Source organism: Muntiacus reevesi, chromosome 7, assembly GCF_963930625.1.
Source record: "Muntiacus reevesi chromosome 7, mMunRee1.1, whole genome shotgun sequence".
In the NCBI taxonomy this organism is placed as follows: Eukaryota; Metazoa; Chordata; class Mammalia; order Artiodactyla; family Cervidae; genus Muntiacus; species Muntiacus reevesi.
The window spans coordinates 36,463,420-36,481,627 of NC_089255.1; the positions used below are offsets into that span (position 1 = coordinate 36,463,420).

At 39.0% G+C, this 18,208-nt stretch overlaps 1 protein-coding gene across 8 annotated transcripts in view; it reads left to right on the top strand.

Moving 5' to 3' along the window:
* GANC (glucosidase alpha, neutral C) overlaps window positions 1-18,208 on the top strand; it is a 68,503-nt gene that overhangs the window by 28,243 nt on the left and 22,052 nt on the right. For 6 of the 8 annotated variants that reach the window (XR_010663971.1, XM_065941370.1, XM_065941369.1 and 3 more), the window contains exons 9-17: window positions 938-1,034; window positions 2,329-2,509; window positions 2,738-2,891; window positions 6,407-6,642; window positions 9,426-9,552; window positions 10,428-10,507; window positions 12,560-12,703; window positions 14,170-14,266; window positions 17,660-17,761. Coding sequence is in view for 7 of the 8 variants with exons in the window: in XM_065941370.1 (XP_065797442.1) it covers window positions 938-1,034; window positions 2,329-2,509; window positions 2,738-2,891; window positions 6,407-6,642; window positions 9,426-9,552; window positions 10,428-10,507; window positions 12,560-12,703; window positions 14,170-14,266; window positions 17,660-17,761 (1,218 nt within the window). In the remaining variant the exon portion in view is untranslated. Of the gene's footprint in view, window positions 1-937; window positions 1,035-2,328; window positions 2,510-2,737; window positions 2,892-6,406; window positions 6,643-9,425; window positions 9,553-10,427; window positions 10,508-12,559; window positions 12,704-14,169; window positions 14,267-17,659; window positions 17,762-18,208 lie in introns of those variants that run through there. The other 2 variants (XM_065941373.1, XM_065941375.1) reach the window with 2 other exon arrangements.

The window sequence follows — 18,208 nt, forward strand, 5'->3', positions numbered from 1 at the left end:
TCTTTAGGAGATAACTTTTCAAATACTTGGGGCTTGTTTAGTGGGCAAAAATACTCACTTTTCTTCTTCCTCCCTACCCTGTAGAATAACAGACCTTCTCTTAACTCCTTGAGAATCTCTGATCTAGCATCTATTTCTATAGCCTAGTATAATGATCAGGATGACAGTGTAGCCCAAAGTTATAAATAGGGGAACCCTAAGGCTCTCCCTTATGTAACACTATAGTCCTTTCTGTATCTTATCTATAGCAACCCCTTTCCATAAACTCCTCCAAATAAGGACCGTTTGATGTCAAATACTTTTACCCAAGAGTAAATTTAAATCAGTGTTCTCTCTCCTAGTTACTTTCATTTTCCCCATATCTCTAAAATAATTGTTAAATGAAGGACTTTGTCTTTGGTTAAAAGAAATTTTTATATCTACAATCACAGGGAAGGGGGTGTATATTGAGGAGCTAGGAAAGGTACTCCTGGTGCCCTTGACCTCACAGTTCCTGTATGCAGTAAGAATGAACAATCAGGCAGAAGACACCCAGTCTTTCATCTGGCAAGCATTAAAAGTGCTCACTACCCTCTGCTTCCTAAAGCAAACAAGTATGCAATATAGTTCAGGAAAATTTAGGGAAAAAATCTAAAACTTTGTAATCATATTTTACAGATAGAAAAGAAATACACTGTAAATGTGGGAACACAGAGAACTGTAGCACATAGTTAAGAAAACTAATAAGTGACCAGAACTTTGCTTTGTGCATTTTTTGTATCCCCACAACACCTGAATACAGTAAAGTACAGAGAGTCAGCATATGTGATTGATCAGGGCCAGCTCAGGTCTCTTGATGCATAGTCTAGTCATCTTGCTATTCTTATAGTTAACTGAATCTCATTAATTGATTGTCCCATTGAGAAGCAAAACTCAGTCACTCCCCTGGTCCCTGCAGGTCCTGCCTCCATTGGTTTGGATTTCTCTTTGCATGGTTTTGAGCATCTCTATGGAATCCCACAACATGCTGAATCACACCAACTTAAAAACACAAGGTAAAGTGAAAAGAGTTCTTACAGGAAGCTCTGGTTTCTGGACTGGAAAAGTTTGAAAAGAAAATATGTGCGATATCTGAGTCGGTGCTAATATGGGCCTGGCCTTTCCCTCTTTGATATAGCTTGTAGATCTTTAAGAATTTCCCTTTAATGATCACTCAGAGCAATGGTTTTCATTTTTATTTTGTTTTTTACCATAAGTTAGACAATTATAAAAACTGTAATGCTGAACTTAATAGTATAGAAGACATAAAAACATGGAACTGAGTGACTGAGAATGCACATGCTCATGGTTGAAGTAGCAGGAAGATCTTCATTATATCATCTTCTTAGGTTTTGCCTTTGTCTCTCAATTCCTTTCTGGGGAACCCTGGGAAATATACTGTGAAGATCAGTGACCTAGAAAAAGGCTTTTACTAGAAAAGGACTGTGAGCTGGAGTGCAAAAGTGTGGCATCTCATATCACCTTGGATTCCCTTAGGGAAATTATTTCCAACACCATTGACCAAAAAATGCCAGAGGTATCAGACGAAGAGGCAGCAGAACTGAAAGAGTGATCAAATTTGCCAGATTCAGATGCTGTTTAGATGATAGGTAGACATAGTGACAAGTGAATCAGAAACTGTGTTGCTCTCACACCAACCTGAGCTCCATGCTTCCTACCTTAATTCAGTTCCTAATATTTCCTTACTCAGCTCTGTGGGGGCATGTTAGGACACTATCATTTTGTTTTAGCGACAGAAAAATACTCACCAAATCTGTCAATTTAGTTTTTGCATGCTACTGTGGAAGATTCATAGGAAACGGTCCTCACCTCACAAGAGATGCTCAGAAAAGATATCTAAGATATGAGTTATGCATGCCTATAGTAGCATGAAGAAATGCCAAAGGAATCAAAGGAGGAAGATCATATTCAGCCAGATTGAGTCAGGAAACCTTTAGAGAAGTGGTCAAGAGTTGAGCTTTGAAAGATGTATAGGACCCAAGTCTTTGCAGGGGAAGTAAGTAAGTGTTAGTCACTCAGTCGTGCCCGATTCTTTGCAACCCCACGAACTGCAGCCCACCAGGCTCCTCTGTCCATGAGATTTTCCAGGCAAGGATATTGGAGTGGGTCGCTATTTCCTTCTCCAGGGGATCTTCCCAACCCAGGGATCAAACCTGGGTCTCCTGCACTGCAGGCAGATTCTTTACTGACTAAGCTACAAGGGAAGCTTTGCAGGGGAGAATGGAGCTATAATATTCATTAATAATATATACATGATGGTCATTTGTAATCCTTATTTGTATGTTTCAGTGATGGTGATGCTTACCGTCTTTATAACCTTGATGTCTATGGATATAAAATACATGACAAAATGGGCATTTATGGTTCAGTGCCTTATCTCCTGGCCCACAAACTGGGCAGAACTCTAGGCATTTTTTGGCTAAATGCCTCAGAAACACTAGTGGAGATCAAAACAGAACCTGCTGTAAAGGTGAGCTATGGATCATGACTGCATACCATACTTACAGAAGAGACAAAACTAGTGAAATCTAATCATAGTTCAGGGATTTCTAGTGGCAGTCCTCTGCCACCAGAGTCTTTACAGTATAACTAGTGAAGGCTATTGGTATATACAAAGGAACAGACCGTTACACACATATGGGTGGGTCTTGTGGGTTAGAGGGACATTTTTCAGACTTTCATTCCATTCCTTTTTCAGTACACACTGACCCAGATGGGCCCAGTTGCTGCTAAACAAAAAGTCGGGTCTCGAACTGATGTGCACTGGATGTCAGAGAGTGGAATCATTGATGTTTTTCTGTTGACAGGACCTACTCCTTCTGATGTCTTCAAGCAGTATTCATACCTTACAGGTACTTGCATGTGGAAATGCCAGATTCTTGTTCCATTGTATTCCTCTAAACCATGTAGAATCACTGTAAATTAACATTTGTTGCACATGATATAGCATTTATAAACAACTTACCCAAGCTTTTTAAGAAGCAAGCATTTATCCTTCCACTTTCATCCCATTCAGCATCTCATCCCATTCCCTTTAACCAGTGGAATGGTTAAACATTCCACTGGGGCTGGTAATCTCCACTCTGTAGTCACTAATGTTCACCCATCTGCCTTCCTTGGAGCCTTAAAGGCTCCTGGGCTTTCTTTACCTTTAACCCCTTTAATCCCTGGGCTTTCTCTACCTTTATCTCAGTAACCAGTATCCCAATCTGAACTTCTATATGTTCTCTTCTCCATTAAAATATACCACTGGGATTAGCACTAAAGAATTTTTATCTTTAAAAGATATGAGATCATTTTGATTAACACAGAAAAAGCATTTGACAAAACCTAACACTATTTCATGATAAAAACATTCAGAAGACTAGGAGTAACAAGAAGCTTCCTCCACATGATAAAAGGCATTTATGAAAAATTCACAGCTATCCTCATACTCAATTCTGAAAGATTGCAAGGTTTCCCCTAAGATCAGAAACAAGATGAGGTTTCCCACTTTCACCACTGCTACTGAACATTGTAGTTGAAGTTCCAGCCAGAGAAATTAGGCAAGAAAAAGAAATAAAAACCATCCAACTTTGAAAGGAAAATGTAAGATTTTCTCTATTCACAAACAATGTGATACTATATGATATAAAATCCCAAAGAATACACACACACACACACACAGACACAATTAACCTAAGTTGTATGGTACATGGTCAACACACAAAATTGGTTGTGTTTCCAGACACCAGGAATGAACAATCTAAAAATGAAATTGAGAAGACAATTCCATTTACAGTAACATCCAAAAGAATAAAATACCCAGGAATAAACTTAACCAAGGAGGTGAAAGACTTGTATGCCAAAAGCTACAAAAAAAAAAAAAAAAAATGAACTAAAGAAGGCCAAGATACATAAGATACATAAGAAGAAATCCCATGTTCATGGATTGGAAGATTTAATATTATTAAGATTATTATTAAAAGCAATCTATAGGTTTACTACAATCCCTGACAAAATCCAGTGTCATTTTTAAGTAATAGAAAATATGATCTTCAAATTCATATAGAATTTCAAAGAGGCTGAGTAGCCAAAAAATCCTGAAATAAAACATTGAAGGATTTCCTAATTTCAAAACTTATTATAATGTTAAAGTAATCCAAACAGTGCAGTACTGACATAAGGATAGACGTATAAGTCAATGGAATAAAATTGAGAGTCTAAAAATAAACCCATAGATCTGTGGCCTATTGATTTTCAATAAATGTTCAAGACCATTCAATGGAGAAATAATTATGTCTTAACCACGTGGTCCTGGGACAACTGGATATCAACATCCAAAAGAATGAAGGTGGACCCTTATCTCACACCATATACAAAAAATTAACTCAAAATGGATTGATGAAATGAATATAAGAACTGAAGTCATAGAACTCTTATAAGAAAACAGGTAAAAAAAAAAAAAAAGAAAAAAGAAAACAGGTAAATCATGACCTTGGATTTGGCAACAGATTCTTAGCTATGACACCAAAATCATGAACAACAGAAGAAAAAAACATAAGCTGGAACTTTTTTTTTTCCAGCTGTGCCACTTGACATGTGGGGTCTTCCTTCCTCAACCAGGTAGGAAGTCTCAACTGCCAGACCAGGGAAGTTACAAGTTGGACTTCTTTAAAACTAAAAACTTTGTGTCAAAGAACATTATCAAGAAAGTGAAAAGCCAACCTATAGAATGGGAGAAAATATTTGCAAATCATATATAGGATAAGGGTCTAGTATCCTGAATATATAAAGAACTCTTATAACTCAACAGCAAAAAGGAACAGTCTAATTCTAAGATGAAACAAGGGCTTAAATAGACATTTCTCAAAGAAGATGTACAAATGGCTTAACGAGCACCTGAAAAGAAGCTCAACAGCATTAGGTAAATTAAAACCACAATGAGATACTGCTTCAAACCCACAGGGATGGCTAAATCAGAAAAGAAAAGAGAGAGAGAGAATAGTAAGTGTTGGTGAGGATGTGGAGAAATTAGAAACTCATACATTACTGGTTGAAACATAATATGGTTCAGCTGCTGTGGAAACAGTTTGGCAGTTCCTCAAAAAGCTAAACATAGAATTACCATATGACCCAGCATGATGACTAATTTTGTGTGTCAAGCCATGGTGCCCAGATATTTGGCTAAACACTAGTCCAGATGTCACTAAGAAGTTGTTTTTTAGATGAGATTAAGAATTAAATCCGTAGACTATGAGTAAAGCAGACCCACATTCTGTAATGTGAGTGGGTTTCATCCAGTCAGTTGAAAACCTTGAGAAAAAAGTCCCCCTAAAGAGGGGTTTCACTGGTGACTCAGCAGTAAAAGAATTTGTCTGCAGTGCAAGAAACACAGGAGACACAGGTTCGATCCCTGGGTTGGGAAGATACCCTGTAGGAAAAAATAGCAACACACTCCAATATTCTTGCCTGGAGAATCCAATGGACAGAGGAGCCTTGCAAGCTACAATCCATAGGGTTGTAAAGACGTAGACACAACCGAGCGACTGAGCACACACATCCCCTAAAGTAAAAGGAATCTGCCTTGAGACTATCTTTGTACTCAAGCTGCAACTTCAGCCCTTCCCTGGGTCTCCAGGCTGGCCTACCTGCAGAATCCAAAGCTACGAGCCCCTACAATCACATGCATCAGTTCCTTAAGATCAATCAGTCATTTTCTTTCTCTGTATATGTATAAATACATATATAATATACACATATCCTTTTGATTCTGTTTCTCTACAGAACCCTAACTAATTCATCCAGCAGTTCCACTCCTAGATATATACTTGAACTGAATGGAAACTGAACAGATACTTTTATGCCAAAGATCTCTACAGCATTATTTACCAGAGCCCCAAAGTGGAAACATGCTAAGTGCTCATCAAAAATGAATGGATAAACATGGTCTTCATGATAGTACAGTGGATAAGAATTCACCTCCCAGTGCAACAGACATGGATTCGTTCTCTGGTCCAGAAAAACTCCACATGCTGCAGAGCAACTAAAGCCTGCATGCTGCAACTACTGAAACCTGTGCATCTAGAGTCTGTGCTCTCTGCAACAAGAGAAGCCACCGCAATGAGAAGCCCGTACACTGCAACGAAGAGTAGCCTCCACTCACCACAACTATAGAAAGCCCTTGTGCAGCAACGAAGACCCAGCACAACCAAAAATAAGCTAATTAATTTTTTAAAAAGATGAATGGATAAACAAAATGCTTTCTTCTTGATGCCCTAAGTGCAAGACTCAGTGCTTAGACCTTGTAGATATTCAGGAAACACTTATCAAATGTACAATTAACATTGTGGTGGTACCTGGCTCAGTTGTCATCTCCCCCTTTTAGGCACACAAGCCATGCCCCCTCTCTTTTCTCTGGGGTACCATCAATGCCGCTGGAACTATGAAGATGAGCAGGATGTAAAGGCAGTGGATGCAGGATTTGATGAACATAACATTCCTTATGACGTCATGTGGCTGGACATAGAGCACACAGAGGGCAAGAGGTACTTCACCTGGGACAAGAAAAGATTCCCAAACCCCAAAAGGATGCAAGATCTGCTCAGAAGCAAAAAACGTAAGGTAAAATAAGCCCGTGGGCTCCCCAGGTGGCACAAGTGGTAAAGAACCCGCCTGCCAATGTAGGAGATGTAAGAGACGCAGGTTTGTTCCCTGGGCTAGGAAGATCCCCTGGAGGAAGGCATGGCAATCCACTCCAGTACCCTTGCCTGGAGAATCCCATGGACAGAGAAGCCTAGCAGGCTACAGTCCACGGGGTTGCAAAAAGCTGCACACAACTGATGTGACTTAGCATGCATGTACGCACAAGACAGCATTCTGAACCTTTTCATTGCACAGCATTTAAAAATGTTGAAGTTGCCTTGGCACATTAGTGAACGAGAACCATCTTGTAAAAAAAAGGCCAGAAGATAGTACTTTCAAGTGTAACTGTAATTGTGATCATAGAAAAGCTTTGGTGAAAAGGTAATAATGCGATCCATCCCTGCCTTAGTGAGTCTAGGTCCCCATAAGGATGAAGGGGCCTACCATTCAGTTCCATTCACTGTGACCAGCGTGTACTAATGTGATGGGTGCACCTCACACAAAATTTGATGTCAAGATTGATGATATCACACTAGCACCAAAAGGGTATGAAAATGTTAATTAGTCCCATAGGGAGGCATTTTAGGGGTGCAGAGCTGCTCCCAAGCGCCTCTGAAAATGGCCTAAGAGAGCTGGGAAAGGAGACAGGCTCAGGTTTTAAGGTGGTTACAGTGTTGAACTGGGGTGAGGGTTCCTGTGCGTGCACTAGGGCTTGTGTGGTTTGAACTTCTGTTGGCCCCAAAGAAGGAAGCATCAGGGCTTTGTCAGCATGCAAGATGTGGGCAGAAGGGTAAAGGGGCCTGAAGATGTGGTGGGGCTTGAAGCTCTTAACAGTCAGTCAGAAATGGAGTCAGATTCTTTAGTACACTATTTTTCCTGCATGCTTCCCTGATGGACTCTACCTGTCCCTGTGGCCAAGGAAAAAACTAAAATAGAAAACAAGGACAAGGAGACGGCACTGGAAAGTATGTAATGCAGGTGTGGTGGTGGTGGTCATGACAATAATGAAGAGAGTGAAAGAGAAAAAAAACAGAGGAAAAAGGGAAGAATCCCGTATGTATTTCATGAACAGATCCCTCAGTCCCTCTCCGTGAGATTCAGGATGCCTTTTTAACCCATTCTATTGCTCCCCAGGCCTTTTACAAATGTTCGAAGCCAATGCTGTTAACTCTTAATCTTCCAATTAATGAACATTTATTGGTGTTTATTATGAAAGCAGCCCAAAAGCTAACTGACAGATGAATGAATAAAGGAAATGTGGTGTATACATATAATACAAAATTTCTCAGCCTTTAAAAGGGAGGCCGTTTGGATACATGCTACTACAACATGAATGAACTTTGAGGACATTATGCTGGGTGAAATAAGCCCATCGCAAAAAGACAAATACTATATGATTTCAGTAATCTGTAATATCTAAAGCAGGCAAAATCATAGCGACAGAAAGGGAAAGGGTGGTTGTCAAGGGCTAGAGAGGAGGTGGCAGTGGGAAGTTGTTTTTAATGGGTATAGAGTTTCAGTTTTACAAGATGAAAAGAGTTGTAGACATTGACTGTACAACACTGTGAATGCCCCGTTGAACTGCAAGGTCTCCTATGTCTCCTGCATTGCAGGCAGATTCTTTATCTGCACGCTTAAAACTGGTTAAGATAGTGAATTTCATGTTATGTATATCTTACCACATTTTAATATTTTTAAAGTTTTTTAGCAATGGAGAATTAAACATCAGTATATAGAGTAGATTTTAACAGACATGAAGGATGATTATTAGAAGATTATTCTAGCCAAATAGATGGTTTTCAGGCCCTCAAATAGGTGAGAGTGATGGTATTAGAAGGGCAAGGAGAGATGCTAAAGATGCTAAAGACCTGGGGCTCTGATCATAGCTCTTTTTAAACCTCCTTCCTAAATGCTTGCCTGGTGGCTCAGATAGTAAAGAATCTGCCTACAATGCAGGAAACCTGGATTTGATCCCTGGGTCAGGAAGATGCCTTGGAGAAGGGAATGACAACCATTCCAGTATTCTTGTCTGAAAAATCCCATGGACAGAAGATCCTGGTGGGCTACAGTCCATGGGGTCACAAAGAGTTGAACATGATTGAGTAATTGATACTCCACTACTTCCTAAATATGGCTGTACCATATTGGATTTTGGGGGGTTTTGTTTGTTTTTAATAATTCTCTTTTCTTTAATGTTTGCTTTTGTGTTATCTTAGCCTCTTAGGTATCCAGGGAGCAGAGACCTTGCCTACTTAATCCTTATGTAAAACACTTAGCACCACAGAGAGAGAATCTTAATAAATGTGATCTTTAGAACATGTATTAGAGGGACAGTAATTACTGTGAAAAAGAATAGACCTGGTTTTGATATCAAGTTATATTCCCATGAGCACATAAAAGGTGATAGGATTTTACTGGTGTCAGTAATAGTAGTTGTTATGGACTTCCTTGATGGCTCGGCAGATAAAGAATCCACCTGAATGCAGGAGACACAGGAGATGCAGGTTCAATCCCTGGGTTGGGAAGATCCCCTGAAGAAGGGAATAGCAACCACTCCAGTATTCTTGCCTGAAAAATCCCATGGACAGAGGAGCCTGGTGGGCTACAGTCTAAGGGGTTGCAAAGAGTCAGACATGACTGAGTGACTAAGCACAACACAGTTGTTTTGAGTATGTGAACTCCAAAACTATGATGAAAACATATAAATGAACATATGACTTATGTGAAACTGATGAGATCTTTAAACTTTTATGTTCTGCCAGCTTGTGGTCATTAGTGACCCCCACATCAAGATTGATCCCAACTACTCAGTGTATGCTAAGGCCAAAGAACAGGGCTTCTTTGTGAAGAATCACGAAGGAGGAGACTTTGAAGGTGTATGCTGGCCTGGTAAGATGTCATTTTTTTCACCTGATATCCACTGTTTAGCCCCAATTAATGAAGGTTGCATTAATTTCTTATAGATGTCACATGCTATATTTTAGGTGCCTTTCCTTAAAGGTATTATCATCTTTTATATCTTTCATCTAACACCTGGTATGATGTTCTTTGTATACATTTATAAGTCAGTGAATGATTGAAAAATAAATAAGCAAACCTCAGTGACACGCTGTTTCCCTTAGCAAATAAAAATTAAAAGCCAGAGAACTAGAACAGGAGAAGAGGAAGAAAGAAGAGTCCTGCATGTCTCTCCCTGTGCTGCTTCTTTGCCTCAACAGCCCATAGGTTTGACTTTCCAGCCTTTCATGAGTGATCTCAGCTGCCCCTGACAACTCTAAAGCCTTCATTTCAGAAATCATTAATTTAAAGTCTTGGTAGAAACTCCTCACAGACAAAAGGGAATTACCAGTCTATCATCTGATAGCACTCTATCACAAATTCACACACAGTGGAGAAAGCCCATGCATTCCTCTTCTCCCTGTACCACTTATAAATACGTCTCTACCCTCCTTCAGAACAAAAGTTTCACTCCAGGTTATCCGCCATAATCCTTACTGGGACTGTCTGAGGCCATCAGTGAGGGACAGGCTCCATCCTGATGCTTGTTCGTTGGCCTTCCCCTGCCCTCTGGATCTGAGAGGACTAGTGATTGTCACTGGAGTTCAGCATTGCCTCCTTATTAGCTTCTCACCAGACTGTGCCTCTGTATCGGCTATCTTTTACGTTTGATGTAAGGCACTCATTCGTTATCCAGCTTTCACATCTTACATCTTACCATGAGGACCACTGTTCCTAACAGGCTGTCTGCTCTTCTGCCTCTACAGGTCTCTCCTCTTACCTGGATTTCACCAACCCCAAAGTCAGAGAGTGGTATTCTAGTCTTTTCGCTTTCTCTGTTTATCAGGTTTGTTTTTATTCCTTTGCCCTTTCCTAGTTACCTGGAAGGATGAAGTAAGGAAAGAAGTGATTGAATAGAAGTACTCTGCTTCACTGAGTAGTTCCTGATAAATAATCCTTATATGAAGAGGCAGGGATGTCAACCACATATCAGACTTTGGTGGTGCCATATGAATGGTGTATGAGGAGAGGCACCATATGAGTTACCAAATGCACAAAAGCTGTGATTTTGGCTTTCATTATGATAGACTGTATGATATATCAAATTACTTAATAATAGAGATTTATTATATGTTCAAATTGTAGAAATTTTTACTTTGTATGGTATTATTAAAAATGATAATGATATATGTGAAAGTATCTTGCAGAGTATAACATGACATTAAAAGTAAGGTATAATAATAATTCTTAAAATCTTTTAAAAATCACAGAGGAAACTGGAGCAGCCACATCTAGACAACTGTTTTCAACCAATGGTGGTAGTGATGAGAATGATGACTAATATAAATTGAGTACATGCTATGTGCCACTATGCTAATCACTTTGTGTGCATTATACCATTTCATCTTCACAATAACTCTTTCAAGTTGAATTGTAATTAACTCTAATCCCACAGACAAGAAAATCAAGGCATGGACAACTATAAAAATTTGCTAAATTCACCCACCTAATAAGTGGTAAATCCAAGATTTTAACTTAGGTCAACTGTCTCCCAAGCCTGGCTCTTAACCACTAAACTCTAGTTTCTGAGCATCCTGTATTAGGATATAGACATAGGAGCTTCCCTGAGGTTAAGAATCTGCCTTGCAATGCAGGAGATGAGGGTTCCGTCCCTGGTTGGGACCCACATGTTGTAAACCATCACGCCACAGCAAAAGATTTCACATGAGGCAATGCAGATCCCGTGTGCCGTAACTAAGACCTGATGCAGCCAACTAAATAAATAGATGTTTGTTATTTTTTTTAAAAAAGAAGATAACTTAGAGCAGGGATAAATAATAATTGGGCCAATCCAGTCATACACACCTGTTCCCCTATTGTCTATGGCTACTGGCACATAACTATACCTGGACTGGGTTATTGAAAAAGAGGCCCTATTTCTATAACATAGAAATATTTTCAACTGCAAAGTTGAAAATATTTACAATCTGGCCCTTCCAGAAAAAGTTTGCCAGCCGCTGCCTTAGAGGATGTTAAAGAACAGTCAAAGCAGCTAAATACTTGGAACCTATACAGCCTTGTTCATTCAAATATACATGAATAGAAAGAATTTGAAGTAAAGAGTCAGAAAAAAACATGTAAACCTCCTTCAGGCATTTGAAAGACTACCATGTGGGGAAGGCAGCAGATGTATTTTCTGGTATCCCAGAAGACAGCCTGGTCCCTGTGAGAGAATGTTACAAGGAGCAAGACTTCCAGAAAACTTGGAATGAGCTGCCTGAGAGACTCCTGGTCATTGTAACTATTGAATCCAATGCTGAGAGACCAGGGATTTTTATAAAGGGACTACAGCACCATGTTAACTGGATGACTCAACACCCCCTTCCCATTCTAAGTCAAACAATTCTCTGTAGGATACAAACTCTAGATCCTGCTGACAAATGGTATCTTAACTGTCAAACCCTTCATAGTACTAGAGGGAAAGCAGAATCTCTTCACAGACGGCTCTAACTGCCCCTAGTAAGAGTTGGAGCAGATGAGGGATGATGGAGAACCTGATTGTGAACGTTCACAACCTGTCCTGTAGGGGTTCTCCAGGAGGTCTCAGAATGGACTTGTGGGTGACGTAGAAAGACAGCACAGCACTCTCTCATTCATCAGCAAGTACTTATTGAGAACCCTCTGCCATTCAGGTTGTTCTAAGTATTTGGGATTTATCAGTACACAAAACAGACAAAATTCCTTGCCCTGTGGAACTTTTATTCCAGCAGATGACAGAGCATAGATAATAAATATAATAAATAATAAGGTAAATGGAGTAGGAAAGAGGAATAGGGCCGGCTGTCATATTAACCTTGTCTCTGTAGGAGTTTTATCATGATCAAGATTGACTTCCTAGGGATCTACTGACATCCTCTACATATGGAACGACATGAATGAGCCCTCTGTCTTTAAAGGCCCGGAGCAAACCATGCAGAAGAACGCCATTCATCACGGCAACTGGGAGCACCGGGAACTTCACAACATCTATGGCTTTTATCAGGTAAGACATCTAAAAAGCAGCCGCCTGGATCCGCAGGCCCTACCTTTGGGGCTGAAAGTCATTTGCTTTGTAACAGCCATACTATACTGTTCATTTCTCTTTGTGTGTCTTTTCTGTCAACTGTAATAGGTCTTATCAGTTGTAGCCAAATAAAACAGTATTTCTCCCTTTGCGTCTTTTCCTTCTATAATGAACCTGATCGATTGATTAATTTATAGATATTGTGAGATTAATGATAACATAGAAACATGTTCCTTGACAGTACTCATTAGTAAGAAGCATTAGATAATCCCTCAAACCTTTTACTGAAATAGACTGTGCATAAATACATCAAAAACAAAACAAATTTTTAAAAATTTCACAAATGTCTAAATACAGCAAGTCTTATGTTCATACCAGTGAAGTAAGATTTAGAACACAGGGGCACAGTTTCAGTCTGTGTACTTTCTAAATGTAGAAGGCCTTCCTTAAGTACTTAGCCTTCTCAATGGAAGGTGGTAGAAATGCCTTCCATTTGCCAGTCACGTTCAAAAACCTTTGCAGTCACTTGCCCTAATTTATATTTATGGTTCTTTGTTATCTTCAGAGTGTAACGGTGTTTCTGTGACCCTCCCACCAATTGCTGTTTTCCAGTGGGAGCTGCTGGCTACGTCTGGCATGGTTTCCAGATAGTATCAGTTTACTTCTGTATACAGCCTCTTGCTATAACTGTAAACTACGTTATAGTTGGAGAATTTTCTTATGTAGGCCAGAGCCAGTCACTTAACCTCTCCGAAGCTCAGTTTTTTCCATTAACGAAAACTTATCTCAGAGGTTGTTGTGTAAGTTATAAGAGAAAAATCTTATAAAAATACCTATAATAATACACACCAAATAAATTCTCTTTTATTATTTACCCCTATTTCATTGCTATTTTTAAATTTTTATTTATTTATTTTTTTGACTGTGCTGAGTCTTAGTTGCTGTTCAGGCTTTTCTCTAGTTGTGGCAAGCAGGAGCAGCTCTGTCGTTGCGGTGTGCAGGCTTCTCGTTGAAGTTTCTCCTCTTGTGGAACATGGGCTCTAGGGCACGCGAGCTCAGTAGCTGCAGCTCCTGGGCTCTAGAGTACAGACGCAGTAGTTGTGGCGCACAGGCTTAGTTGCTCCGCAGCATGTGGGATCTTCCCAGACCAGAGATCTAACCTGTGTCTCCTGCATTGGCAGGCAGAGTCTGTACCTCTGAGCCACCAGGGAAGCCCCTGTTTCATGGCTATTTTAATCAAAGAAATTGTTTCACTCTTTTAATAGGGAAATATAGAGCAGTTTCATTACATCATGAAAATTATTTGGAAGATTTTTTTTTAATATTTTCCATTTCATGTTCCCACCTATTATTTACTTTTTGCACATGAAATAGCTTATTGGTGATGTTTGCACAATGCCATAATTCGGTCATCTATTTGAAATTTTTCTTCTTTGACATCATAGCAAATGGCCACTACAGAAGGACTGATCCAGCGATCTAAAGGAAAGGAGAGACCCTTTGTTCTTACACGTTCATTCTTTGCTGGATCACAAAAATATGGTAAGGACTGGCTCATAATGTCATACTTAAAAACACAAGCTAGCAGTCTGTCTCTTTTGACCACATATGGTATATGGTGCAACTCTGTTGATACTTTCCTTTTCAGTAGATCAGCCCTTAGATTGTAGAGAGTGATGCGCCCTGAAATATTTATTTTGTCCTGAGACAGAGTAAACCAATTTTAATAAAGTTTAGTTACTTGTTTTCCATGGAAGAACTTCCCTTGTGGCTCAGCTGGTAAAGAATCCTCCTGCAATCAGGGAGACCTGGGTTTGATCCCTGGGTTGGGAAGATCCTCTGGAGAAGGGAAAGACTATCCACTCCAGTATTCTGGCCTGGAGAATTCCATGGACTGTATAGTCCTTGTGGTCACAAAGAGTCAGACATGACTAAACAATTTTCACTTTCACTTTTCAGGGAAGAACTGGCCACTTAGTTGGGAGAATGTCTTTAGAGAATCTATTTTCTGGGATGGCCATTTCTGACCCTGTCTCTGATTTTATCAAAACCAGAGAAAATATACTTCTAACATTCCTTCAACCACCTGTTCCACTAAGCAATGTGGTTTAAAATAGACCTAGCTTTTTTGCTTGTGGTCAGGGTCATCTATAGCTGGATCCAGTTTACTAGCTAATGCAGATCTAGTTCAGCCTAACCACCCCATGGCAGGAAGGCTATTTTAAGTCCCCTGACCTTGCATAAATAGCCTGAAGCTTAGGTCCCAGTTTGAGGACTCCAGCTTTTATTTTACGAGAGACATTATTAGGCCGCCTACTCCACTCCTGAAAACCAGCCCCAACGGTACCCTGGAAAAGGCCAAAATATTATCAGCAGGCAAAGATGTACAGAGATGCTCAACACAGCATTAGTCCTTAAAATAAAAAGAAATAAAGAAAATCCAGATATCTAACAATAAGGGAATAGTTATTCAGTTATGGTGTATCCATATAATAGACTGTCATAAGGATATTTAATATGCCTTAATTGCATGGTAGATGAGGGAGGGGAAAAGCAGCATACCTAAATGTTTATATATTATCCTGATTTTGCTTAAAAAAAAAAAATATATATATATATAGGTATATGTAGGTAGTAATCTAAATGGGGCTTCCCGGATGGTGCTAGTGGTAAAGAACCCTCCTCTCAGTTCAGGAGACCTAGAGAGAGACTTGGGTTCGATCCCTGAGTTGGGAAGATCGCCTGGAGGAGGACATGGCAACCCGCTCCAGTATTCTTGCCTGGAGAATCCCATGGACAGAAAAGCCTGGCCAGCTCAAGTTCATGGGTCTCAAAGAGTTGGACATGAAAGAGGCGACTTAGCAAGCACACATGCAGTAATCTAAATGAATATAGTACCATGGTGATTATGAGTTACTTTAATTTTCTTCTTTTTTATCTCTATTTTCCAAATTCTCTGTAAGTATTCTTTTTAATCACTAAAACAAGTAAGGTCTTTGAGTGAAAACATTTATAAGGAGAAGTTTTAAAAAAGATACAACCGGAGGTAGTGGAGGGGTGGACTGGGTGTTTGGGGTTAGCAGATGCAAACTATTACTTATAGAATGGATAAACAACATGATCCTGCTGTGTAGCACAAGGAACTATATTCAGTATCCTGAGATAAACTGTAATGGAAAAGAATATGAACAATGTATATATGTATAAGTGGATCACTACTGTGCAGCAGAAATTAGCACAAAATTGTAAATCAGCTATACGTAAAAAAATAACAGAAGATATGCATATAAGTAATCTTTTATCTCTTAAATATATTGGCCCATTGCCTAGTCTTCAGTACTCTGTGTGAAGCTATTGACTCACCACCAAAGCGTACCAAGTGAGGCATTACAAAGAACACTGCTGTATCAAGTCCTGTGCTGAGACCAACAGCCAGAGAGAACTTCCAACTAAAGAGCCACTTGAGACCTGAAAACATCTGCATATTTACATGAACTTTGTTACTTTATAAGAATGTTGTGGGTTTCAAGGTCATTATGTAGATATATACATACCTCATTTGAAGTCCAGGAGGAATTATGAAGGTACTGTTTTAAAAGAAAAATCTCTTGAAAATATTTTCCTTTGCTAGCCATAGGACAGCCTAAAATTTCTACAAAATATTAAAACAAAAATAGCCACCAAAAGTATTTTAATAAAAGAGAGACAAAATGTTTCAGGAGTAATATAGACTTAATAAAATGAAGTTATTTTCTTTTATGAATCTCTTTAGTGTTATATATCTTTACAAGTTCTTATCAACTATTCAGTGCTCAAGAGCACTGGCTTTAGAGTCAGACTGACTGAGCTCAAATCCTACCATATCCACTTTTGCCATATTTCCATCTGCTGTAAAATAAAGTTTGTTTACCTGATAGAGTTGTTGTGATGATTAAATGGAATGATACAAGCAAAGTAGCATACCTCCTGACTCAGTGAGGGCTCTATAAACGTTAACTATTGTTATTGCTACTTTATTTTGTCTCCCTCATGTGGTCTTAAAACCTCTTATAGAGGATTTTGCAGAAAGCAGGATTTGCATAGGCATGTAAATCAATGAAACAGAATAGAGAATTCAGAAAGAGTCCAACACATATATGGTCAAATATTTAGCAGCAAAGTTGCCAAGGCAATTCAATGAAGAAAGGAGTTTTTTCAATAAATAGTATTGAAACATGGGGTATCCATATGGGGGAGAGGGGAAGAACCTTAACCCTTACCTCACACCATACACATAAAATAACTCAAAATAGAATATAGACTTATATTATAAAAGTTAAAACAAACAAAAGGCTTCTAGACAAAAAATGTAGAAAACCTTCATGACTTTGAGATGGCAAAATTTCTTAGAACACAAAAAGCACAAAACATAAAATTAAAAAATGATAAATTGGACTTCATCAAAATTTTAAAAAGAAATTGTTAAGAAAATGAAAGTGAAAGTCACTCAGTCATACCCGATTCTTTGTGACCCCATGGACTATACAGTCCATGGAATTCTCCAGGCCAGAATACTGGAGTGGGTAGCATTTCCCTTCTCCAGGGGAACTTCCCAACCCCAGGAATCAAATCCAGGTCTCCTGCATTGCAGGCAGATTCTTTACCAGCTGAGCCACCAGGGAAGCCCATTGTTAAGAAAATGAAAGTCAAGTCATAGACTGAGAGAAGACATTTGCAATATACATACATGTTTATATATATGTGTGTATATATATACACATAGAACTTGTATCCAGAATATATAAAGAGCTTTCACAAATAATTAAGAGAAAGAAATGTTTTCCTTTATATTAATTTGTCTATTACAAATATGGAATCTAAATATGTAATTGAGTACACATGGTCTGATTTTTTTTTTCTTTGCTTCTTTTAATACCTTCTTACTGATGACCAAAGGTGCTGTGTGGACAGGTGATAACACAGCAGAGTGGAGTTACCTGAAAATTTCTATCCCTATGCTACTTACCCTCAGCGTGACTGGGATCTCTTTTTGTGGAGGTAAGATGATAGCCTCAGGCCTGAAGTGAAAGAAAAATCAAAGCAGGGGTGGGTGGTGTTTCCATTAAAGCTGGTCAGAAATCCCTTCTTGTGAGTTGTTTTCAATAGAATAAACGTGGGAAAGAGAAAATGAGGAGAATGGAGAACAGACTAGAGAGGAGAATGAAGGGGACAAATGTCTCGTCTGAATGGAGAACATGAAGTAAAGTCATCAGAAAGAGAGTCACAGTGTTCTTTTCCTCATTCTCTTACTGCTCTGTTCCTTTCTTAGACACTCTTGATAACTGAGTTTCTCTTCTTGAGATACTCCCTTTCTATCTGAAAGTGAAAAAAATGGAGAGAACTACAAAGAATTTAGCAAATCAGAAATCAGCTATACAGAAATCCTGTGGCATTTTATATATATGCATACACACTTGGAAATGATAAAGTTTAGTTAAAATAAAA